Raw genomic sequence first — 26,584 nt, forward strand, 5'->3', positions numbered from 1 at the left:
CTTACCCTGATATATCCGAATAGATGGCAGTATCTACAAAGTATGTTGGCAAGAGATGAAAAACCAACAGTAAGATGGCTTTGCACCCTAAGCCTTGTGTAAGCCACAGGTCTAGAACTGCAGGTACTGCTGCCCAGTATGTCCCCAGAAATGGTACCGCTCCCAGGATTGCTGCTAAAGCTAAGATTAAAAGAAAAGCAACTTAACATCACCACTAAAACAATAACAAAACAGCAGAACCTAAGCACTAGCTCCTCCTACTTAAACAATTACACCAAAACAAGTTAAACACAAACTCAGTGCATGATAACGCCCCGTTTAACTGAATTTGTTAGTGAAATGAAGGTCTGATATATAACTCAAAAGCTGATGCTGAAAATCTTTCTAAAGTATGTGTCTACTTCATGAATCTTTTTCTTTTCATGAATCTCTTCTTAAGCAACAAAATTCTAGTGTCCCGCAGTTGTTATTTTGAATCAATGGTTAGTTAATTAATATACAACCCTATAATGCAACAGTAAAGCATTGGTCAAATTTATACTGAGTCCAAAGCCAAATTAGAAGTTAGTTTCTAAACCTCAGAGATGAATGTATATCCTTCACCTTGTTTCTTTCTAATAAAAATGAAATGTAGTTTAAACAAAAACAAAACCAAAAGCCCTAATCGCCAAAGGACTCACTTCAAGCTCATCCCCTTCCACAGCAGCGTGTTTGCTCTCTCCTCTGGCTCCCCTCCAGACTAAGAGTCAAGCAGACGTGGATCTAGTTCTGGTCCTGCCAGGTATGTGACCTTGGAAAACGTGTGGTTTCTCATCTCTACGACAGGAACCCCACCGACCCTGCCTGCTTCACAAGGTCGTTATGAAACAACGACCGCCATGTGTTCTCAGGCTGCTCGCACATCAGAGGGTGGCTTAGTGGACAGCGAAGTAGGAAAGAACATGAATGAACTTGGGAATGTAAGGAAGAAAGGGAGTGTGGACCAAAAGGGGAAAAAATGGTGGTAGAGGGTAAATGTGGAAGGCAGATATATCTGGGAAGTCAAGCAACCACAGAAATAAAGGAAGGAAAAGTGGAAGAAGAGGAGCAGAAATAATGTAGAGGAAAAAGTAAAGGGTGGTTTTGAACCATTCTGGTGCTTATGGAATGAGCATATGGAATTGATCCTACGGGGTATGGAGGCAGCTCATTCATCTTGCCCCTGGGACAGTATCCTTCAGGGGACAAAGCTATTTGACCAACTCATTGCTCCCTGCCAATCAGTTCAACTCAAACATTTACTGAGTGCCAAGTACATACATACTAGGTGTTGTGCTAAGTGCTAGGACATTCACTCATTTAACAAATACTGATGCACTGCTTTCTATGTGCTGGGTTATCGTTCAAGCTACTGGAAATACAGCATAAATACACATTACAAATCATACTTCTGCTCCTATTCTGGACTAGATTAGATCTCTAAAATTTAGTATTTTAAGCTTGAGGAAGATGACATTTCCCAAAGTACAGAAAATGGCTTAATTTTCCTTAAACAGAGGACAGTGGAAGTTATGATACTACTGTTACCTGATGGTATGAAGACAATATTGATGCCAAATATGGTATGAGTCAGCCATGTGTACAATCCGTAGAAGCCAGCCATTTTGAGGGAAGCATCAAACACTCCTCTAGAATGCCCAAAGATAAAAGGGAAAGTAAATAAACACAGCATCACATTGTGATTCAGAAAAATCAATATTTCCAGGCCTCTGGCTTCATGTTTAACTAAATTTCTCTGATGAAAAAAATAACTGAAATATAACACCTTAAAATAGCCTATTCACTGAAATAACTCATCAACTTTTCACTTCTGAAGCACATCTTTCACCGCCAAAATAAATGGAAAAAAAAATTAAGCATGACCATCTTATTTCTGAGGATGCAGTTAAATTTTAAGAAATACAGGCTGTGAGGGACGCCTGGGTGGCTCAGTCGGTTAAGCATCTGCCTTCGGCTCAGGTCATGATCCCAGGGTCCTGGGATCGAGTCCCACATCAGGCTCCCTGCTCGGCGGGGAGCCTGCCTCTCCCTCTCCCTCTGCCTGCTGCTCCCCCCTGCTAGTGTTCTCTATCTCTCTGTGTGTCAAATAAATAAATAAAATCTTAAAAAAAAAAGAAAAGAAATATAGGCTGTGGCCAGCTCTCCTCTTTGGGAAGAACAAGTGCAGGGTAATATAACTTGCACTTCATGGGTCTTATTTACAAAATTTTCCCGTGTTCCTTCAACTCTGCAACCAAGCCTACAAAGACACTTCTACAAATGCTGTCAAAAAATGCAAGTCATTTGGAGAGAATTTATGGAAAAAAAAAAATCTTATTACCTCCCAAGTAAAAGCAGAGAGGAAAATACAAAAGGGATAAAAACAGACCCACATAACTGGTGATTAATAGGAATGAAGTACATGAAAATCTGCAATGTCAGGTGCTTCAGCTTTGGTTTTCAGTTGGAAGATTAAGGCACTATTGTGTCAGGAGGAGAAATTATAACTGCTCAAAGAGAGCACAAAGGCAGCAAACCTTAAGTTATCCCAAAGCTTAAAAATTACAAAATTAAGTTATCCTCAAGCTTAAAAATTACAAAACCCAGGATTCTGCGGGGCACAGGGGAAGCATGGGCATATACTCATGAGGGAAGGAAAAGCTGTCATTAAAAAATCAGAGGCTGTGGCAGCAAAGGGGACACTGGACACACAAAAGGAAACACCGTACTTTTCCAAAGCATCCCAAGAGATAGACTGTAAGAGCAAAGTCAAGCTCCAGAACCTAGAGATTCGGTCATTTACTAGGGTTCTGACACATGGACTCGGTGACACAGGGCTCCCCAAATTGTCAAACCTCCTTTGTCATGCTGACCAGCAGCTTTCACTCGAGAATGTGGAATTGCCATGTGACCTCTGACAATAAAGATACAGATTAAAGTGGTATCAAAAAGGCTGAAAGGAAGGGAGAGAGCTGGGAGGAAACAGAAAATATCCAAACAGTAAATAAATAGAGGAGATGGGGGAAAAAGGGAAAATAGCCGAGCTTCAGGTTTTCAACCTGAGGGGAAAAGAACAGCAGTGTCTCAAGGGCATGGAAAAGCCCCAAATGAGAGGACATGGAAGAAAGGGGAATATATTTAGTTTGGGCAATGGTAAGAAATAAGGATGGTTGGGGCGCCTGGGTGGCTCAGTTGGTTAAGCAACTGCCTTCGGCTCAGGTCATGATCCCGGAGTCCCGGGATCGAGTCCCACATCGGGCTCCCTGCTCAGCAGGGAGTCTGCTTCTCCCTCTGACCCTCCTCCCTCTCATGCTCTCTGTCTCTCATTCTCTCTCTCGCAAATAAATCTTAAAAAGAATAAAAAGAAATAAGGATGGTGAACCCTGGAGGTAGCTAGAAGTAAAAGACAAAGTTGATGGAGAACTTGGGAAAAGAGCTTTGAGATGTGCCAGAAGAGATTAATCACGGGAAAGGATAAGATACTCCAGGGACAAACCCAGAGAAAATGGGGCAACTGGCTGTGTTCCCACAGGGGACCTAAGGACAGAGATACACCAGCCAAACAGAGAATGAAATCACACCTGCAGTTGGGAGACAATCACTAGAGTGCAGTATTCCCAGAGACCAAAGGAGAGAGCAGCTTTTGAGAAAAAGGGGATGATATTAAGGTCAAATACCCCAGGGAGATTAATAAGAATAAGGTCTTAAAAAAAAAAAAAGCACAGGGGCACCTGGGTGGCTCAGTCAGTTAAGCATCTGCCTTCGCCTCAGGTCATGATCCCAGAGTCCTGGGATCAAGCCCCGCATCAGGCTTCCTGCTCGCGGGGACCCTGCTTCTCCCTCTCTTCCCCGCTCGTGCTCTCTCTAGCTATATCTCCTCTCTCTCTCTCAAGTAAATAAATAAAATCTTTAAAAAAATAAAAAATAAAATAAAATTTTTTAAAAAGGTAAAGTATTTGACCAGAACTGGGAAAATCAATGAGAAAAGATATAGATATTTTCACCAACCTTATGTTATTCAAAATGTTATACCAACCTGTTATTCAAAAATTGCTACACCAAAATGAAGCTGATATCAAAGGTGCAATGAAATATCTCAACTGAATCACCCCTCTGGGTGGCAAGTAGGCAAAACTCAATCCAAAAAGGACCACTTGTAGGAAACAGCACACAGTCTTCCTTCCTCTACCTCTGGGAATACTGATTGTTGATAACATTCTCATTAAACTTTCAAGTAACTTTGTGGACCCTAAACGTATCAGATACTGTTTACAGCTACTAAACGTGTTCACATAACCCAATGAGGGATGAAAAGGCAATGCATTCCGCTCCATCTTATTGTTTAGGATCCGGTACACAGGCTTTATAGAACAGAAAGACAAATCCCCTAACAATTTACTAGGAGACAGAATTTTTTTTTAACTCCATCAAATTCCTAGCCATTTTTTCCTTTTTATCGGCTTTACTGAACTAGAATTTATAAACAATAAAACTCATCTTTAAGTGTATTAATTCAATAAGTTTTGGCAAATGTATACAGCTGCAGAACCACCACTGCAGCCAAGATGTAGAACATTTCTATCACCCTAAAATGTTATGCCCCGGGATAGTCTACCCCTCCCTGAACCCTGATCTCTGACAACAACTAGGTATGTTCTCTGTCACTATGGTCACTATGGTTTTGCCTTTTCTAGAATTTTGTATGAACAGAATCAATCATACATTATGTAGCTTTTTAAAAAAAATGTGGTAGAATATACATACCAAGAAATTTGCCATTTAACCATTTTTAATACAGTTCAGTAGTGTCAAAGACATTCACATTTTGATTATATAGCTTTTGTGTTTGGTTTCTTCAACCTACTACCGTATTTTCAGATTCACTCACATTGTCATCAGCAGTCTGTTTCTCTTTAATTGTGGAGTAGTATTCCATTATTTGGATATACCACAATTTGTTTATCGAATCACCAGCTGATGGCCATTTGGGCTGTTTCTGGTTTGGGGCTACTGTGAATAATGTTGCTCTGAACATTCGAGCACTAGTCTTTGCATGGACATTTGCTTTCACTGCTTCTCGTATGTACCTAGAAATGCAGATGCTGGGTCATGTGGTATGTTTTAATTCTATAAGAAACACCAGCAATTCCTTTGATTTCTCAATTCAAAGAAAACGTACAGTCCATGGACGATCAGCCAGAAGTCACTGCCTGCTATATTACACCACATCTCTTCAAGGTATGAGGCTAAATTTCATACTTATGGTATTATGAGGGTGAATACTGGCAGAAAGAGCAATTCAACCTCACGAAAAGCTAAATGGCAATGCATCCAAATCCCCTCCTAACTGACCCAGTGCATACTGGGTGCCCAATAAAATGGAGCTATTACAGTTCTATTTCTTTTTTTTTATTGTTATGTTAATCCCCATACATCATTAGTTTTAGATGTAGTGTTCCATGATTCATTGTTTGTGCATAACACCCAGTGCTCCATGCAGAACGTGCCCTCCTCAATACCCATCACCAGGCTAACCCATCCTCCCATCCCCTTCCCCTCTAGAACCATCAGTTTGTTTCTCAGAGTCCCTTGTCTCTCATGGTTCGTCTACCCCTCTGATTTCCCCCCCTTCATTCTTCCACTCCTGCTACCTTCTTTTTTTTTTCTTAACATATATTGCATTATTTGTTTCAGAGGTACAGATCTGAGATTCAACAGTCCTGCACAATTCACAGCGCTCATCAGAGCACATACCCTCCCCAGTGTCCATCACCCAGTCACCCCATCCCTCCCACCCCACCCCCCACTCCAGCAACCCTCAGTTTGTTTCCTGAGATTAACAATTCCTCCTATCAGTGAGGTCATATGATACATGTCTTTCTCTGTTTGACTTATTTCGCTCAGCATAATACCCTCCAGTTCCATCCACGTCGTTGCAAATGGCAAGATCTCATTCCTTTTGATGGCTGCATAATATTCCATTGTATATATATACCACATCTGTCCAGTATCCATTCATCTGTTGATGGACATCTTGGCTCTTTCCACAGTTTGGCTATTGTGGACATTGCTGCTATAAACATCGGGGTGCACGTACCCTTTCGGATCCCTACTTTTGTATCTTTGGGGTAAATACCCAGTAGTGCAATTGCTGGATCATATGGTAGCTCTATTTTCAACTTTTTGAGAAACCTCCACACTGTTTTCCAGAGTGGCTGCACCAGTTTGCATTCCCACCAACAGTGTAGGAGGGTTCCCCTTTCTCCGCAACCCCACCAACATCTGTCATTTCCTGACTTGTTAATTTTAGCCATTCTGACTGGTGTGAGGTGGTATCTCATTGAGGTTTTGATTTGGATTTCCCTGATGCCGAGTGATATTGAGCACTTTTTCATGTGTCTGTTGGCCATTTGGATGTCTTCTTTGGAAAAATGTCTGTTCATGTCTTCTGCCCATTTCTTGATTGGATTCTTTGTTCTTTGGGTGTTGAGTTTGATGAGTTCTTTATAGATTTTGGATACTACCCCTTTATCTGATATGTCATTTGCAAATATCTTCTCCCATTCTGTCGGTTGTCTTTAGGTTTTGTTGACTGTTTCCTTTGCTTGGCAAAAGCTTTTTATCTTGATGAAGTCCCAATAGTTCATTTTTGCCCTTGCTTCCCTTGTCTTTGGCGATATTTCTAGGAAGAAGTTGCTGCGGCTGAGGTTGAAGAGGTTGCTGCCTGTGTTCTCCTTTAGGATTCTGAGGGACTCCTGTCTCACACTGAGGTCTTTCAACCATTTGGAGTCTATTTTTGTGTGTGGTGTAAGGAAATGGTCCAGTTTCATTCTTCTACATGTGGCTATCCAATTTTCCCAACACCATTTGTTGAAGAGACTTGTCTTTTTTCCACTGGACATTCTTTCCTGCTTTGTCAAAGATGAGTTGACATTGAGTTGAGGGTCCATTTCTGGGCTCTCTATTCTGTTCCATTGATCTATGTCTCTGTTTTTGTGCCGGTACCATACTGTCTTGATGATGACAGCTTTGTAACAGAGCTGGAAGTCCGGAATTGTGATGCCGCCGGCTTTGCTTTTCTTTTACAACATTCCTTTGGCTATTCGGGGTCTTTTCTGGTTCCATACAAATTTTAGGATTATTTGTTCCATTTCCTTGAAAACAGTGGATGGCATTTTGATGGGGATTGCACTGAATGTGTAGATTGCTCTAGGTAGCATTGACATCTTCACAATATTTGTTCTTCCAATCCATGAGCATGGAACGTTTATCCATTTCTTTGTGTCTTCCTCCATTTCTTTCATGAGTATTTTATAGTTTTCTGAGTACAGATCCTTTGCCTCTTTGGTTAGATTTATTCCTAGGTATCTTATGGTTTTGGGTGCAATTGTAAATGGGATCGACTCCTTAATTTCTCTTTCTTCTGTCTTGTTGTTGGTGTATAGGAATGCCACTGACTTCTGTGCATTGATTTTATATCCTGCCACTTTACTGAATTCCTGTATGAGTTCTAGCAGTTTTGGGGTGGAGTCTTGGGGTTTTCCACATAAAGCATCATATCATCTGCAAAGAGTGAGAGTTTGACTTCTTCTTTGCCGATTTGGATGCCTTTGATTTCTTTTTGTTGTCTGATTGCTCTGGCTAGGACTTCTAATACTAGGTTGAATAGCAGTGGTGATAGTGGAAAACCCTGCCGCGTTCCTGACCTTAGGGGGAAAGCGCTCAGTTTTTCACCATTGAAAATGATATTCGCTGTAGGTTTTTCATAGATGGCTTTTATGATATTGAGGTATGTACCCTCTATCCCTATACTCTGAAGAGTTTTGATCAAGAAAGGATGCTGTACTTTGTCAAATGCTTTTTCTGCATCTATTGAGAGGATCATATGATTCTTGTTCTTTCTTTTGTTAATGTATTGTATCACGTTGATTGATTTGCGGATGTTGAACTAACCTTGTGGCCCAGGGATACATCCCACTTGGTCGTGGTCAATAATCCTTTTAATGTACTGTTGGATACTATTGGCTAGTATTTTGGTGAGAATTTTTGCATCCATGTTCATCAGGGATATTGGTCTGTAGTTTCCTTTTTAATGGAGTCTTTGTCTGGTTTTGGGATCAAAGTAACGGTGGCCTCATAAAATGAGTTTGGAAGTTTTCCTTCCATTTCTATTTTTTGGAACAGTTTCAGAAGAATAGGTATTAATTCTTCTTTAAATGTTTGGCAGAATTCCCCTGGGAAGCCATCTGGCCCTGGGCTTTTTGTTTTTTGGGAGATTTTTGATGACTGCTTCAATTTCCTTAGTGGTTATAGGTCTGCTCAGGTTTTCTATTTCTTCCTGGTTCAGTTTTGGTAGTTGATACATCTCTAGGAATACATCCATTTCTTCCAGGTTATCTAATTTGCTGGCATAGAGGTGCTCATAATACGTTCTTGTAATTGTTTGTATTTCTTTGGTGTTGGTTGTGATCTCTCCTCTTTCATTCATGATTTTGTTGATTTGGGTCATTTCTCTTTTCTTTTTGATAAGTCTGGCCAGGGGTTTATCAATCTTGTTAATTCTTTCAAAGAACCAGCTCCTAGTTTCGTTGATCTGTTCTACTGTTCTTTTAGTTTCTATTTCATTGATTTCTGCTCTGATCTTTATTATTTCTCTTCTCCTGCTGGGTTTAGGCTTTATCTGCTGTTCTTTCTCCAGCTCCTTTAGGTGTAGGGTTAGGTTGTGTACTTGAGACCTTTCTTGTTTCTTGAGAAAGGCTTGTAATGCTATATACTTTCCTCTTAGGACTGCCTTTGCTGCATTCCAAAGATTTTGAATAGTTGTGTTTTCATTTTCATTGGTTTCCATGAATTTTTTAAATTCTTCTTTAATTTCCTGGTTGACCCATTCATTCTTTAGTAGGATGCTCTTTAGCCTCCATGTATTTGAGTTCTTTCCAACGTTCCTCTTGTGATTGAGTTCTAGTTTCAAAGCATTGTGGTCTGAAAATAGGCAGGGAATGATCCCAATCTTTTGGTACCGGTTGAGACCTGATTTATGACCTAGGATGTGATCGATTCTGGAAAATGTTCCATGGGCACTAGAGAAGAATGTGTATTCTGTTGCTTTGGGATGGAATGTTCTGAATATATCTGTGAAGTCCATTTGGTCCAATGTGTCATTTAAAGTCTTTATTTCCTTGTTGATCTTTTGCTTAAACGATCTGTCCATTTCAGTGAGGGGGTTGTTAAAGTCCCCCAATATTATTGTATTGTTGTCGATGTGTTTCTTTGCTTTTGTTATCAATTGCCTTATATAATTGGCTGTTCCCATGTTAGGGGCATAGATATTTACAATTGTTAGATCTTCTTGTTGGATAGACCCTTTAAGTAGGATATAGTGTCCTTCCTCTTTTCTATTACAGTCTTTGGTTTAAAATCTAATTTGTCTGATAGAAGGATTGCCACCCCAGCTTTCTTTTGGTGTCCATTAGCATGGTAAATGGTTTTCCACCCCTTCACTTTCAATCTGGGGGTGTCTTTGGGTCTAAAATGAGTCTCTTGCAGACAGCATATCGATGGGTCTTGTTTTTTAACCCCATCTGATAGCCTGTGTCTTTTGATTGGGGCATTTAGCCCATTTACATTCAGGGTAACTATTGAAAGATAGGAATTTAGTGCCATTGTATTGCCTGTAAGGTGACTGTTACTGTATATTGTCTGTGTTCCTTTCTGGTCTATGTTGCTTTTAGGCTCTCTCTTTGCTTAGAACATCCCTTTCAAGATTTCTTGTAGGGCTGGTTTCGTGTTTGCAAATTCCTTTAGTTCTTGTTTGTCCTGGAAGCTTTTTATCTCTCCTTCTATTTTCAATGACAGCCTAGCTGGATAAAGTATTCTTGGCTGCATATTTTTCTCATTTAGTGCTCTGAATATATCCTGCCAGTCCTTTCTGGCCTGCCAGGTCTCTGTGGATAGGTCTCTTGCCAATCTAACGTTTCTACCCTTGTAGGTTACATATCTCTTCTCCCGAGCTGCTTTCAGGATTTTCTCTTTGCCTCTGAGATTCGTAAGTTTTACTATTAGATGTCGGGGTGTTGACCTATTTTTATTGATTTTGAGAGGGGTTCTCTGTGCTTCCTGGATTTTGATGCCTGTTTCCTTCCCCAAATTAGAGAAGTTCTCTGCTATAATTTGCTCCATTATACCTTCTGCCCCTCTCTCTCTTTCTTCTTCTTCTGGGATCCCAATTATTCTAATGTTGTTTCGTCTTATGGTATCGCTTCTCTCTCGAATTCCGCCCTCGTCATCCAGTAGTTGCTTATCTTTTTCTCAGCTTCTTTATTTTCCATCATTTGGTCTTCTATATCACTGATTCTCTCTTCTGCCTCATTTATCCTAGCAGTTAGCACCCCCATATTTGATTGCACCTCATTAATAGCCTTTTTGATTTCGACTTGGTTAGATTTTAGTTCCTTTATTTCTCCAGAAAGAGTTTCTCTAATAACTTCCATGCTTTTCTCAAGCCCAGCTAGTATCTTTAAAGTCATGATTCTGAACTCTAGATCTGACATCGTACTAATGTCCATATTGAGTAGGTCCCTGGCAGTCGGTACTAACTCTTGTTCTTTTTGTTAAGGTGATTTTTTCCGTTTTGTCATTTTGTCCAGGGGAGAATAGATTAATGAGAGAGCAAAATGCTAGCAGAGTAACAATGTTCCCAGAAAATATATTCTAAACAAATCAGAAAAGACCTGAAGCAGTGGGAAAAGAAAGGGAAAGAGAGAAAAAAGAAAAAGAAAAAAAAAGAGAAAAAGATAAAAACAAACAAAAACAGAACGAAACAAAAAAAAACAGAATGTGATCAAATATGATCAGGCTGTATGTATATAGATCAGTGCCACACACTAGATTTTGGGTGTATTTTGGTCTGTTAGAAGAAAGTGCCTCCCAAAATTTTAAAGAAAGAAAAACTTATATATGTACAAAAATAAGGGTTGATATGATGAAGGGATGGAATATGACTGTAAAGATGGAAATTATCAAAAATTTTATAAAAGGAATTGATAAGAAGTTGTTTGAAAAAAGAAAGAAGAGGATTTAAAAAAAAAAGAAGGGAGAGAATGTGATCAGGCAGGGGAGTAGGGAAAAAACCATACACTAGAGATTTAGGGTATATTTTGATCTGTTAGAAGAAACTATCTCAAAATTTTAAAGAGAGAACAACTTATATATATATGCCAAAAATATGGGTAACTACTATGAAGGGATAGAATATGACTCTAAAATGAAAAATAAAAATGAAAAATAAAAAAAAATTTTTTAAAAGGGATTGATAAGATGTTGGTTGAAAAGGGGAAAAAGAAAAATTCAAAAGAAAAAAAGTTAAAAAAAAACTTAACTTTGAAAGACTACAGAATCATGGTAAAAAAAAGCCATGAATTCTATGTGCATTATTCCCCTAGCGCTGGAGTTCTGCCGTTCTCATTGATCGGTAGACTTGGTCTTGGCTGGCTGTTCTCGCTGATCTTCTGGGGGTGGGGCCTGTTGCTGTGGTTTCCAAAAGTCTTTGCCAAGGCGGAAGTGCCCTGCCCTTGCCCGGTCCGGGCTAAGTAATCTGCTCGGGTTTGCTCTCGGGAGCTTTTGTTCCCTGCAAGCTTTCCGTACGGCTTTGGAGGCTGAGAGTGAAAATGGCGGCTTCCCAATCCCCACCCCGGAGGAGCCGAGAACTCGGGGCCCCGCTCCTCAGTGAGCCCCCAGAGAAAAGCCGTCAGTCACTCCTGTCTCCCCGGTCTCCGGCCGCACTCGGTGCTCACCCGGCCTGTGACCGCGTGTTTCTATCTCCGGCACCCGACCCAGTTTGGAGTCTCCAAATCCCGCAGATCCCTGCGGTGTGCTCCCACGCCACTCCTCCCGGGGGAGGAAGGTGAGTCTCCCCGGATCTGCCGCTTGTTGGGTCCCTGCTGGAGGAGCAGTGGCCCGACTGTGCCGCGGATCACGGTTTATGGCAACCCCGAGCTGAAAGCCCGTGCCAGGGCTCCGTCTCTGCAGCCGGCTTCCCCGCTCCAATCCCTGGGAGCTCTGCCACACTCAGGCACCCCCGGTCTTTCTGTGACCCCGAGGGTCCTGAGACCACAGTGTCCTGTGAGGTTTCCACCCCGCCTTAGCCACCAGAGTGACATCCCTCAGCAGAGCAGACTTTTAAAAGTTCCGATTTTGTGCTCCGCAGTTCCATCACTTGCCAGAAGCGGCCGACAGAGGCCCCTCCCCCGCCGTCTATCCTCCCGAATATTGCCTCAGATTCACTTCTCTGCACATCCTACCTTCCAGAAAGTGGTCGCTTTTCTGTTCAGAGAGTTGTTGCTCTTCTTTTCTTCGATCTCCTGTTGAGTTTGTAGGTGTTCAGAATGGTTTGACCCCTATCCAGCTGAATTCCTGAGAGGAGACGAAATCCAGGTCTCCTACTCCTCCGCCATCTTGCTCCGCCCCCTACAGTTCTATTTCTTGAGAACAGTATACTTCATTAATGCTCAGAGGATTCTGATGATGAAAACTCTAGAAAGTTTTAGTACAACAGCTTAGTGTATCTGAATTGAGAAGGTAAGTTCAAGAGACACTAACGTTTGCTAAGTACCTGTGTGGTAGGCTGAATAACAGCCCCACAAAAATATCTACATCCTAATGCCCAGGCCCTGTGAATATGTTACCTTACATGGCAAATGGGACTTTGCAGATGGGATTAAGCTAAGCATTCTGAGATTAGGGAGATTATCCTGGATTACTGAGTAGGCCCAATGTAATCATAGAAGTCCTTATAAGAAGGAGGCTGTGATAGAAGACAGTGGTGATGGATGCACAAATTGTGAATATACTAAAACCACTGAACTGTATGCTTTAAAAATGGTTAAAATGGTGAATTTCATGTATATGAATTTTATCTCAATAAAACAATTTATAAAAAGAGGAAAGCAGGAGAGTCTTAGAGAAGACATGAGGACAAAAGCAGAGGTCAGAGAGAAAGAGACATTTGAAAATGCTACACTGCTGGCTTTGAACATGGAGAGAGGACCATGAGCCAAGGAATGCAGGCAGCCTCCAGAAGCTGGAAAGGGCAAGGAAACAGACTGTCCCCTAAACCTTCCAGAAAGAACACAGCCCTGCTGACACCCTAATTTTAGAGGACTTCTGACCTCCAGAAATGTCAGATAAAAAAAAAAAAAAATCTATGTGGTTTAAGCCAATAAGCTTATGGTCATGTTATAGCCACAATCAGAAACTAATACAACCCACTACGTGCCAAGTGCTGTTAACATGCTTTGCCTGTGTGGTTCCACTGACTCCTTGTTGGGTCCCCTCATTCCTCCAGAAAAGAGTCCCGGTCAAAAATCAGATAAATCTGTTAAACTGAAGGTGCATATGCACATCTCTTTAAAAAAAAAAAAAAGAAGAAGAAGAAGAAGAAAGCTCAAACTGAGGGCGGAGGCCGGGGCTGGGGGGGGGGGGATGGTGCTGAGCTATTTACAGTTAAAAGGCAAGAAAACTCTTTCTGGACATTGTTGGATCTGGGTACTAGATTGATCTGGTATATTAACTCCCAGTCAAGGCACCCAACTCACTAAAGCTCAAAATGTTGGATAAGGATATATTTTTGGTATCCAGATTCCTATTAAATATTACTAAGATATTCACCTGCAGGCCAAACACGTACTTAATGGTTCTCAAAGCCCAGACACCACCAACAGAAGCCTGAGCAGCCGCGTGACACCCACATCTGGTTCTGCCAGGGCCACTGTTCCATAGTGGCCATCCTAGCTGCCCACTTCCAAAGGGGGCTGGGGCTCAGTATACCCATCCTGAGACAAACTGGGGTCCTATTCAGCCTATTAGAGTGAAATGTTCTGGAAAGTAGAGGTAGAACACGAGGACGGGGAGAGGAGCAATGAGAGATGTGACCCGGCACACACAGTGCCCACAGTGTGTACATCCATGCCTTGCTGGCACAACTCTATGGAGAGCTCTATGAACCACTGCGGCACCAAACGTTGGGCTTCTAGTGAGTCGGGTGCCTGGACTGGGAGTTAGTGCACCAGACTGATCTAGTACAGATCCAACAATTTCGTTATTGCCTTTTTACTTGGAAGAACTCAAGCCCTCATTTTGAGCCTTTTTTTTTTTGCCTTCATTTTTTAAAAAACTGAACTACACTCCCAGATTAAAAGATTCTCTTGATATCTGACCAGAGGTCTCTTTTCTGGATGAATGAGGGGACCCAAGAGGAAATCGATGAAATAATATATGCAAAGCGTGTAACTCAGTGCTTGGCGCACAGCGGGTACTCAGCAAATGTCAGGTAGAGGATGGATGAAAGAAGGGACAGAACTGGAGGTCATGAGCCCAGAAGTTACTAGACTCCGAGAGGTAATGAATGAAACGAAAGGAGTGGCGGTGAGGAAGCCAACAGTCAAGAATGAGGTAATACATGAGAAATGTTCAAGGAAGGCGAACAGGATGTGGATTGGGCAGCAAGAATACAGAAATGGGAGTCACAAGACCTGAAAGAGCTCTGGTCTGTCACCAACTGCTCTGGAATCAGTTCTGTCACTGATTAGTGGCATGATCTTCAAAACTGTAAAACCTCTCTGAGCTTCGCTTTCCTTCATTGTAAAACAGAGACAAGCATTCACTTCCTGAGGTTATTATGAAGATTAATAATGCAACTAAAGTGATAAGCTTAGGGACTGGTGCACAGTAAGCACGCAATTAAGTTGGTGCTATTAGAGAATTGTGTCATTATTACCAATTAGCATTTTAGTAAGGCTAAAAATAATGCACACAGTAACTTTCTTTTTTCTCCTTGCAGTTTTTGGAAGTATACCAATTTTTGCTGTGTCCTAAAGAGATACGGGGTGTGGCAAAGCTGGGAGTAGAAGAAGCATACCACAAAGTCTTAGATTAATAATTTTAAATTGTAAGGTACTGATGAAGCTACATAAGCAAAAACCCAAAACACAGTGTATATAATCACTCATCTCTCAGGTTCTTTGGAACCTAAAATTCAGAGACTGCTAGGAATTGTTCATTCTCATAATCAAATCAAATACAACTTTATCTGGCACATAATTAATGGCATGCACAATACAGTTTGAATGGGTTACCAGAAATCACTAGTTTAATCAATGCAAAGAGTATTTATTCCTTATAATCATCATTCACTCATTTCATTCACTCATTGATATCAACCCATTAATCAACACTTTTGGATACTCAAATTCAGTGAGCATTTTCCTATCTTGTCATCAAAGAAAGACACTATGATATACTTCATCAAAATAAAATTAAAAAAAAAAATCTGCAAAAATCACAAAAGCTCTGACTTGCGGCATTTTCTAAGGGTGGTTACGTAGGACTTGTGCTGCACGAACGCATGGTGCCATTGGAAGTTACCCTTCCCTTTATAACTGTTCACAACCATATGATCAAGCATCTACTATAGAAATTCACGGAAAGCCTGCATCAAGTTCATCAGGTTAATATACATGTAACATTTAGTTTTCCTCTACTGTCTACTTCAGTCCTCTCTCTTGAATAGGGTGTTTGCCTGTGCCCAGTCTTCTGGGACCTCTTTTTTCAGTGATTCTTCAAAGATCATTGACATTGTTCTCCAACTACATCTCCAGGCTTTCCTAACACTCAGCAGTTTAAGAGAATCAAATTCAGAAGACCCTGGATGCCCTTTTCCTCCCCTCTTTTGGTAGCTCAGTCAAGCTGGTGCAACAAGTCTGATTTAGCTCAAGGGATGAGACTGATACCAGCCACAGAGCTGGAAGCTCCCCCTTTCTAACAAGGCCACAGCCTCATTCAGAAACCTTCTACTGTTAGATAGTCCTATAGACGTTCCCTTGCCCCATGCTACATGCAGACCCATAAAGGGCAGGGTTTCCCCTCAACTGGAAGGCAGGCTCCAGTGCATCCAATCCAGTCAGGCCCCACCTAAGCATACTTCTCTGTGAATAAAAATTCCAAGTTCATTCACAAGCAGTTATTGTCTAAGTTTTCCCCTAATAAACACTATTGTGGATTTATACTATATGGCACTAAAGGTGTGTGTCCATGCGTCGTTTACACAACTACATGGTTGATCCTTAAACAACATGGGTTTGAACTATGTGGATCCACTTATATGGGGATATTTTTCAATCTGGTATATATCTTCACTTCCTTATGATTTCCTTAATAACATTTTCTTTTCTCTGGGTTACTATACTGTAAGAATACAGTATAAAACAAGTATAACACACAAAATATGTGTTAATTGACTGTTTATGTTATCAGTAAGGCTTCTGGTCAACAGGAAGCTATAGTAGTTAAGTTTCTGGGGAGTCAAAAGTCATACACAAATTTTCGGCAGTGCAAGGAGTTGGTGTCCCTTAACCCCTACATTGTTCAGGGGTGAACTATATATCTAACTCCTCTGCACCAGGAACTTGAACTAGTTTCAGATGCCTGGTTAGGGGCACCTGGGTGGCTCAGTCGGTTGAGTGTCTGTCTCTTTAATTTTGGCTCAGGTCATGATCTTGGGGTCGTGGGCTTGAGCCCTGCATCGGGTTTCCCACTCAGCACGGAATCTGCTTGTCCCTCTCCCTCTGCTCCTCCCCTCGTTCACGTTTTCTCTTCTTTCAAATAAATAAATCTTAAAAAAAAAAAAAAAAAATGCCTGGGGGCACCTAGGTGGCTCAGTCAGTTAAGTGTCTGCCTTCGGCTCAGGTCACGATCCCTGGGTCCTGGGATCTAGCCCAACGTAGGGCTCTCTGCTCAGCGGGGAGTCTGCTTCTCCCTCTGCCCCTCCCCTTACTCATGCTCTCTCTAATAAATAAATATTTTCTAAAAATCTTTAAAAAAAAATGCCTGGTTAGATTAGGATTTAATTCTTAACCAGCTCTCTCCTCACCCTTTACAAACTAAACTCTAAGATGACAACTCTTTTACAAGCTAGCTAATACTTTCCTTCAGCTCTCAGCCCTCTCTCATTTCTGACCAAAAGGGTGTTCTTGTGGGGAGAGATGGTGAGGAAGCTTAAAAAAAAGAAGAAGAAGAAGGGGTGTTGTTACTTTTCTAAACAAGTAAGAGAAAATTGGCCAGACAACCCAGGATTTGATCAGACGACCTGGATTAATGGAATGAGACTGAAGCAAGGAGGGGGCTGGAGAGAACGATAAGCCACAGTCAAGAAGCTCTATGCCCTCAGAGGACACCAGGCTCTAGACCATAGATAAGTAGAGTGCACAGGTCTAAGGAAGAAGAAAAGAGTCCAAAATCAAATTCTGCCTACTCCCAACACTTCCTTACACTGGTTCTGCCCTTTTTTCTTTCTAAAGGTCAAACAGGAAGACTTACCAGATTACTGTTCCCTCAGGAAACAGCCATGAGCATGACCTTACCAGTGTTCTACCCTCACTACAATATACTGCTCCTCCAGGTAAGGCTAGGGAGTAGACAGGGTAGGCCAGCTTCCAGAAACACAGCAGATAAAATTGGCAATCAGGGAAAAGTATCCCCCCAGCTCTCCTCATTACCACCTAACCTCTCTTGAAAAGTTACATCTCGGGGTGCCTGGGTGGCTCAGTTGGTTAAGCGACTGCCTTCGGCTCAGATCATGATCCCAGGGTCCTGGGATAGAGCCCCGCATCGGGCCCCCTGCTCCTTGGGAAGCCTGCTTCTCCCTCTCCCACTCCCCCTGCTTGCGTTCCCTCTCTCGCTGTCTCTCTCTCTGTCAATTAAACAAATAAATAAAATCTTTAAAAAATAAAAAAGAAAGAAAAGTTACATCTCCTTCCATTTCCTGGTTCATCTGCCCCAGAGACCCAGCTCCACGGTGAAGTGTACAGAAACCTGGTTGACACTGGATTTCCCCATTGCAGAGGGGAATGGTCAGGCTGCACGAGCAGACCTCGTGTGCTGCTGAGAAGCACAGAGAGAGGCCGCTTCTGTGGAAGCCTTCCATCCCCACTGGAAAAAACAGTGAGTCACTGTCACACACAGATGCATACAACAGTGACATCACATTCAATCAACTGCAATTCTTGGCAGTAGAAATATTAATTCAATATTTTTATACATTAATACACGGTTTTGGGGTTTTTTGTTTTTTTAAAGATTATTTACTTATTTGACAGAGAGAGAGAGACCACAAGCAGAGGGAACAGCAGAGGGAGAGGGAGAAGCAGGCTTCCCGCTGAGCAAGGAGCCCGATGTGGGGCTCAATCCCAGGACCCTGAGATCATGACCTGAGCTGAAGGCAGACGCTTAACCAACTAAGCCACCCAGGCACCCCAATACATGGTTTTGTGTCTTTGACAGTGCCCACTGATCACGGATGCTTACTCTAATGCTAACTAAAAAATTAACAAGGGGCTGTTTCAATCATATAGACAAATAGCAAACATTTGTATCTCAACACTAATTCAATTATAAGGCTATTAAAATTAATTTAACAATTTTTAAAGCATCACAATGGGAAACTAAATACAAGACAAAGTTTCTTAAGTCATTTCCTTGGAAACTTGACATAAAGGTTTAAGATTATTAGACCAATCTATAATCAAGTAGTTTAAAAAGGCATTATTTTTACTGAGTGGGTTATTACTTAAGAACTTCAGTTAATTTGATCTTCCCAAATATGCATAAGAGATTTTGTCTCTCTCTTCTAGTATTAGGAGAGCTACCTCTTCAAATAAATGAAAATACATTTTCTTACAGCTTTAAACTCTTCCTTATACATTTTAATTTAAACAAATGTTTATAACCTTAAATTCCTGAGAATTTCTTTCCAACCAATATTTAATTTGTTCAAAGTCAAAAATAGAAATACTGATTTACTGAATGATTGACACAGGTTTTTTTTTTTAACCCAAATACTTTTAATTTTCCAGAGTTGGGGGGGGGGGGGTAGAGGTAAGAAGCACATTCACTTTCCAAAAAACAAAAAAAAAAAAGAAAAAATAAATCTCACAGTACATACATTCTCCCATCCAATTCGTAAGTAGGACTCCCACCCACCAGCACTGAAAAGTTGTAATCCCACAAGCAAGAGCCATACCCGTGTGCATGCACTCATGTGAAAATATCACACACACTAAATTGCACGGAGGCCGTGACAACATGCAACTTAGTAATGTGCAATATCTCCACCAGAGCAAGCAGAATGGGAGCATCGGGGGAGAAGGGTGTGATGCAAACATTCAGGACACAACATGCTCTACAGGGACGACAATGGTTTGGGGAAAAGAGAGGCATGCCACTAACTCAAAAATTCATGAAATGGAAATCCAAATGAATACACAAACATATTCAATTTAGAAGAAACACTTACTTATTCAGAACTGAGAATCATAACTGAGGTTCAAAAATTCAATGAGACAGTGAGCATAAAGTAGCCACATATTTCGGAAGGAAAAGCTTCGAGAGCCTAGACACTTTGGCTGCCTGGCCATGCAGTTAACTCTCAATTTCAATTCCACTTTCAACTTACTGATGGATCATATAAAATGAGTTGAATAATTTTCACTTGACCATAACAGTGATGACGACTAATGGTTGATGTTTATGAAGTCTGATTTCATTGATGATTTGCAGACCAAATTGCACTCTCAGGACTTTATAACATTTTCATATTCACTTGTATAATATTTTTCCTCTTAAAATCTTTGTCCATGAAGAAACATATTCCGTCTTGAACACAATCCTTCAGAATGAAAACTCTGACAAGAGCTCTGAGAACTAGAACTCATTGTTATCTTACACCTGTGAGAAGGTTCTTCAGAGGCATCTAGGTAAAACCTGTCCATTTTAGGTCTTGAATTTGACCCAGTAAAGAAAGAGACAAAAAGCACTTGGACCGCTAAAAACTGTCCTGAGTTATAATCTTTAATCTACATAACTTGATATAGTGTGGTTACACAAATGGTCCAGGGAGTAAGATATTACTCAAGTTATCTAGTAACTAGATTACGAGTTATCTAGTCCGTACTGTATTTTTCAGTTTTGACAACCATTAGGATTATAGTTCTGGTACTGAGGGTTTAAACTTTTTCCAAAATTAAAAATTTGTTAAAATGAATGGTTTTTATACCAGTATCCTTTGGAACCAAGACATGGGCTACTGCTACAGTGCATGGTGTGTACAATCCCAGGAAGATAAGGCAAATCTAATTTATGAAAAGGCACATCTATATTTCCTCTCCCTAGAGATGTGACCATACTCTTTGTAACCTCAAATTCCCTTGATGAGTCAAAGGCCTGAATTTTTAGCTGCCAACCTCATGTGTCCATCTGAACAGTCCTAACAGTGTCACAAATTAAACTCACAATCTTCTGCCCCAACCAGCAACTCCTGGAAGAAGGCACCATGGTACACCAGAAGGATATGTGCGTGCGTGCTTGCTTGCTTGCTCTTTTAAAGATTTTATTTTTAAGTAAACTATATACCCAACGTGGAGCTCGAACTCACAACCCTGAGATCAAGAGTCACCTGTTCCACCAACTGAGCCAGCAGGGGCTCCAGGATATGTGCTTTCAACCAGCCGGACCAACGTACAAATCACAGCTTGGCTTACCAATTCAAGCAACCGTGACATTAAAGAATTAAGTTTAAAACAAAGGAGGTGGCATATTTGGTATGAAAACAAAATTGACTGGAATGACAGAGGACAGTTGACCAGTGGTTCACTCTAAGAAAGCAGGACAAGAGAAAATTCAAGAACCGTGATTTGAAAACAGAAAAGCTTTTTTGAGAATAAGAGTCAGTGTTAATAAAGGTTATTTCAGGAAAAGGAAGTAACTCTCTGGAAGTTCTTAATGGGACAAGGCAGATAATTTTCTGTAAGGCTTGGCTTTAGTCACATTGACTAAAGGATTCTGCCAACCTTTGACATGGTTGATTTGATAGTTCCGGCCTATTAGGAAGGTAGAAGGTTATTTTTCTTTTTGGTTGAGTGATTTACATAAACTTCTTTGAGTCAGAGAGAGGTCACTTAGATAAACTGACGTGAATTTACTGCTAGAGTTTTCAACATTTTATTTACTCAATAAAGATGATACCCCATGATCATACAGACTTAGAAAGGATGCTAAACCCAGCAAGTTTCTTCCCTGAAGAAGACAGCTTCACCTTGAAAACTGTTGTTACATTAGATAATACACTCCCAAACTTGGAATCTTTTCTTTTTTTTAATTTTATTTATTTATTTGACAGAGAGAGACACAGCGAGAGAGGGAACACAAGCAGGGGGAGTGGGAGAGGGAGAAGCAGGCTTCCCGCTGAGCAGGGAGCCCGATGCGGGGCTCAATCCCAGGACCCTGGGATCACGACCTGAGGCGAGGTAGACGCTTAACGACTGAGCCACCCAGGAGCCCCCCAAACTTGGAATCTTTACATAGATGGTCCCACATGGGATACCCAAGAGCACCACAGAGGATAAGGACATTCTTTAAAATCCTACCTGATGGCCAATAAAGGAAGCAAGATACTGATGAAGACTTTACCCAGGCCTTGCTAATAGGAAAAAAGAAAGATAATCCAGCAACCTTTCTAGAGAGAATGTATTTTAGGAACATATATGCTATTTGAATGTAACTAAGGGTTTTCCAGAGACCAAAGTGGTATCCTCAACCAGTTGTTAAATGAACACAATGAAGAAATAAGCCAAGATCAGTCAGACAGCATTAGCAGGTCATATCAAGATTTCTACGAAAGACTAGTTCCAAGGAATGCTATTTCTTAAAAGTAAGTGGAAACATAAAGGCCAGCCAAAAATTCATTATTCAAGATAAGTTTAAGACCATTAGCGAACAACTTACTTGAAAAAGAAGCTCTGATGGATAACATGAGGATTTAATTTGGGCAACTATTCGTAAGCAGTAAAAATACAGTAGAATCCTAATGAGCTAAAAGCAATGGGGGACAAGGGTGAGGAAGGAGCTGAGATAGGCCTGAGCTGCAAGAGGCCTTTCCCTATCCAAAATGACAAAGAGGAAGGCGTGGGGAACCAGGAGCCAAAGACTTGGAAAGCATATATGGAGAAAAAAAGTTGAAGAATCATCTAATTCAGAAGCCAAGCCTGCAATACATGGACGCCACAAGACATGATGGAAGTTTCTGGCCAGAACCTGTGATGCACATATAGCCTGGGACTTGAAAATAACCAGAAACTTCACATTTCCAGTATCCGATCTACCCTCATGCAAAGGGCACAGCCTGGCTACAGAGGAAGAGAGGAAGAAACAGAAAGACCATCTGCTGCCGTTCCCTGGGCACAGCTGCAGTTCCTGAGAATAGGAGGGCTCCCAGAGAAGAGGAGGTATGTGTGGTGCCAGAGGGGGTTCTCCCCAGCAAGTGACATGATGACAGGAGCTGCAGCTACAGCAAGAGCCTGCAGTGGGGGAAAGCTGTTAACTCCTAAGACTGACAGCAGGAAACTGAAACTGAATTTTTTTCTTATCAACACTTGCACTGCTCACATCATTCTCTCAAAAGGATATAAAAATTTTTGAAAATACCAGGGTATGTCACTAGTTTAGCACCGAATGTTATTAGAAAGGCTCAAGACAGAAAACAGGCTTCTCATAGAAAGCAGTTTCTAATGGAAAGAAGAACAGCATAAATCTTCTCCCTACCTGATAGCTTCTTCCACAGATTGGCCAATAATATTAGAAGAAGGACCTGGCTGAGATAGTGGTGTCAGGCTTATCACCCACTTCACTGGCTTGTAGTACTCATCGCTGGAACTTAATAGATAAAATAGGGTGGTCAGGAAAATTATCTGCAAAACAAAGGATAGTATCTCCTAAAAAATCACATTTGGAAACTACAGGAAGGAAACATAAATGGAACCAAGAAGGTGCTTTACTGTGGAAGGAGAGGCGCCATGCACTTATCTAACTGTACATACCAGAGACAGGACAAAATTGAGAAGGGCAGTCCCACTGTAGAAGAGGATGGTCAGGAGAGTTGTGACGGTGGTGAAAAGCAGGCTCACGTTCCGGCTCATGACAATCCACAGAGACTCCAAGATCTGATGACGAGGGAAAGCTGAACATCAGAACTAATCCTCCAGAAAGAAGTTTCTACAGCTCTCTGCTGTGCTTTTAGTACAAATGTGAGTACCAGAAACTGAAAATAGAGTATTATTTTAAATGAAAAAAAAAAAAAAAAAAACCTGAAATCACGTGAACGTTGAACAGTAAGGAAAATGGTTAAGAAAACCATGGTGAACCTAACTCCAAATCATATTATAGCCATTAAAGATAGCTCTATTATAACACAGAAAAACATTTTCTGAAACACTGCAAAGCTGAAAAAGCAGGAAATAAAAACTTTATATACAGCATGATTATAACTATGTAAAAATGATATTTATAGAAAAAATACCTACAGGAGAATATGCCAGAAGGCAACCTGTATAGGATCACAAGTGTAGATCATGAAAATTCTAGTATTTGTCCTATTAGCCACCTCCCCCCTTGCCACCTCCAACTTAGATTCACTTACAAACACAAAAGCATTACTTGGATGATTTCACTAAAATCATAGTAAAAGAAATAGGTCAAGGGCAGAACTCCGCAGCTGATAATCTTTCTTTAGATAGACGATGACCCTTATATCGAGACTTAAAATGTTCATTTAGTCCATCACCTGCAAATTCACTAGAACCACTTATTAAAATAGTTATTAATACCTCTTAAAGAAGATGTACAATATCTATAGCACACCTACATGTGTTCATTTCCTATCTCCCCATGAACTTAAATTCCCTCATGATAACATCTGTTCCCTGTGACAGAAGCAATGCAGATGACATGATCTTTATTGTAAAGATAGACAAACTGAAGCTCAGAGATTTTTTAAAACTTGCCCAAGGGCCTTGGAGCTAAGAAGTGGAACTAGACTGGGACCAGAAGTCTAATGTTGATTTTATTTTGGTGTGCCCTTTCCAAAACAGCAGTTCTGTTTTTTGTCATATGTGCAAGTTATACCATCTGTTCTATGAAAGGCCTATCCATTCCTTTCCTATCTCAAATGTACCATTTATAAAGGCGTATTTTGTTGTCCCTGGCGTTTCTTGCAAACCTCAGCTCAGTCTTCATGGGAGAGCTTTTGCAGGCTGGTTTCATTTACAATAACTCCTTACAGAAAATCTTGAAAATGCTTCGCAATGCCTACAAAAATATGCATGACTGACCATTTGACCTTGTGGGATAAAGAATGAATGAAAAACACCACTGATTCCAAGAAACAAATCAACAATGCCCTTACTTGTGATTTTTACATGCATTCTTTTGGGGGCTTCTGTCATTTTGGAATTTTTATCAAAAAAAAAATTTAAATAGTTTCTGGGTCACACTAACAGGAAATACTCTGTTGTAATTCTTAAGAAATTAACTGAATACGTTGTCGACTCTCAGTCTCCAACAACAATCAAGTAACCTTTCTGTGTAACCAAGGGGATTAGGAAGAAAGGTTTAGAACGTGAGAGCTTTTGGATATTCCAAGTATGAAGGCAGGAATAAAAAATGTGAGGGGCGCCTGGGTGGCTCAGTCGGTTAAGCGTCTGCCTTTGGCTCAGGTCATGATCCCAGAGTCCTGGGATCGAGCCCCACATCGGGCTCCCTGCTCTGCGGGAAGCCTGCTTCTCCTCTCCCACTCCCCCTGCTTGTGTTCCCTCTCTCGCTGTGTCTCTCTCTGTCAAATAAATAAATAAAATCTCAAAAAAAAAAATTTGATCAAGGGTTGACCTTCACACCTTAAGATTTTTTTCTGATGAGACAGGTAGTTATATTAAAGAATGTGATTGTTTTATATTCTGTAAGAATATATGTTGATATTTAGATGATGTACAAAAATCAGTGAACCAATATTCCAAATGACCAGTGCATATCACAAAAATATACAAGAGTAAAAGACCCATTTCTAGCCAAGATAGATAAATGGACTTTAATACAAGACAGTACAAAAAGTTTATTGATACAGTTTCAAATTCCACACTGCAACTAACCTGTAAGAAATACCGTTTGTTGAGTTTTGGTGTAGGATCAAAGAAGAGCCACAATTATCTGAAAAGGCTATTAAAAGACTCCCCTCTTTTCCATCTACATATCCGTATGAGGCTGGATTTTCTTCTTATATCAATCAAAACAACGTGTTCCAATTGACTGAATATAGAAGAATATATGAGAATCCAGACATTAAACAGATTTGCAAAAAATATAAAAGAAAGCCACTCTTCTCACTAAATAATTTTTTGTTTTGGGGATGCCTGGGTGGCTCAGTCAGTTAAGCGGCTGCTTTTGGCTCAGGTCATGATCTCGAGGTCCTGGAATTGAGTCCTGCATCAGGCTCCTTGCTCAGTGGGGAGCCTGCTTCTCCCTCTGCCTGCCACTCCCCCTGCTTGTGCTCTCTCTCTCTTTCTCTCTGACAAATAAATAAAATCTTTTAAAAAAATTATATTTCGTTTTGGAAAAAGGTTACTTTGCAGATGCAAGAAATGTGTTATGTTAATACGCAATGTTATTTTTAGTGAATTGATAAATATTTTTAAAGTTTTCAGTTTTAACTGCTGATACAATAATAATCAACAAAACCCACAAAAACAAACACTTTGGAATCTTTAGACCAAAAAGTTTCATAGCCACTGGACTAGAGGAAACAGAGGGAGGGGACTATCAAAACCATAAAGTCTTAGGACTGAAGGACATGAATTTCTAGATTTAACTCCAAACTCTGATCAGCTGTATTAGGTGCATGGGAGGAAGGGCAAGTGTGAGCGCAGGGACAAGGGAAGAACCAAGGGAGTTTTAAGAAAACCCCAAAGGTGGGGCGCCTGGGTGGCTCAGTTGGTTAAGCGACTGCCTTCGGCTCAGGTCATGATCCTGGAGTCCCGGGATCGAGTCCCGCATCGGGCTCCCTGCTCGGCAGGGAGTCTGCTTCTCCCTCTGACCCTCCTCCCTCTCATGCTCTCTGTCTCTCATTCTCTCTCTCTCAAATAAATAAATAAAATCTTAAAAAAAAAAAAAAAAAAAAAAAAAGAAAACCCCAAAGGTGGTGTAAGAGAGCACAGAGAGACTTGAAAAGCACATCTTTATCTTCATCTTCCATATCAGGGAGCCAAAATATAGTATCACAAATTGCAAAACCAAGACAGACCAACATAAATGTTATTTTGGAAATTTAGAGGTAAATACTCAGAGAAAGCTAAAAGAATTGACAACTGTTTCTAGAAAATGAGACTGAAGTGGGGAAGCACAAAGCAGGTCACTGTTATCTTTTACCAAAAAAATCTTAAAATATTCCTTACTCTCCACTATGGTCATCTATTAGTTTGATAAAAATTAAATTTAAAAAAATCTAGCATTGCAGGGCACCTGGCTGGCTCAGTTGGTAGCGTGTGCAACTCCTGATCTCAGGTTGTGGGTCTGAGCCCTGCTTTGGTTGTAGAGATTACTTAAAAATAAAATCTTAAAAAAAAAAACAAAAACAAAAAAAACTACATTGCAAACTTCAACTTTCGTTAACTTGATGAAAGTCATGAGTCTATTT

General features: G+C 40.7%; 1 protein-coding gene across 4 annotated transcripts in view; it reads right to left on the minus strand.

Moving 5' to 3' along the window:
• TMEM245 (transmembrane protein 245) overlaps nucleotides 1–26,584 on the minus strand; it is a 108,725-nt gene that overhangs the window by 18,813 nt on the left and 63,328 nt on the right. For 2 of the 4 annotated variants that reach the window (XM_045882869.3, XM_045882870.3), the window contains 4 exons: nucleotides 22,941–23,063; nucleotides 22,666–22,811; nucleotides 1,567–1,667; nucleotides 6–180 (listed from right to left, as the gene is read on the minus strand). In XM_045882869.3, the coding sequence (XP_045738825.1) occupies nucleotides 6–180; nucleotides 1,567–1,667; nucleotides 22,666–22,811; nucleotides 22,941–23,063 (545 nt within the window). Of the gene's footprint in view, nucleotides 1–5; nucleotides 181–1,566; nucleotides 1,668–12,317; nucleotides 12,550–22,665; nucleotides 22,812–22,940; nucleotides 23,064–26,584 lie in introns of those variants that run through there. The other 2 variants (XM_054509337.2, XM_045882871.3) reach the window with 2 other exon arrangements.

The sequence above is a fragment of the Mirounga angustirostris genome, unplaced genomic scaffold, assembly GCF_029215605.1.
Source record: "Mirounga angustirostris isolate CCGP_5_RB_7025 unplaced genomic scaffold, mMirAng1.0.hap1 SCAF_15, whole genome shotgun sequence".
NCBI lineage: Eukaryota > Metazoa > Chordata > Mammalia > Carnivora > Phocidae > Mirounga > Mirounga angustirostris.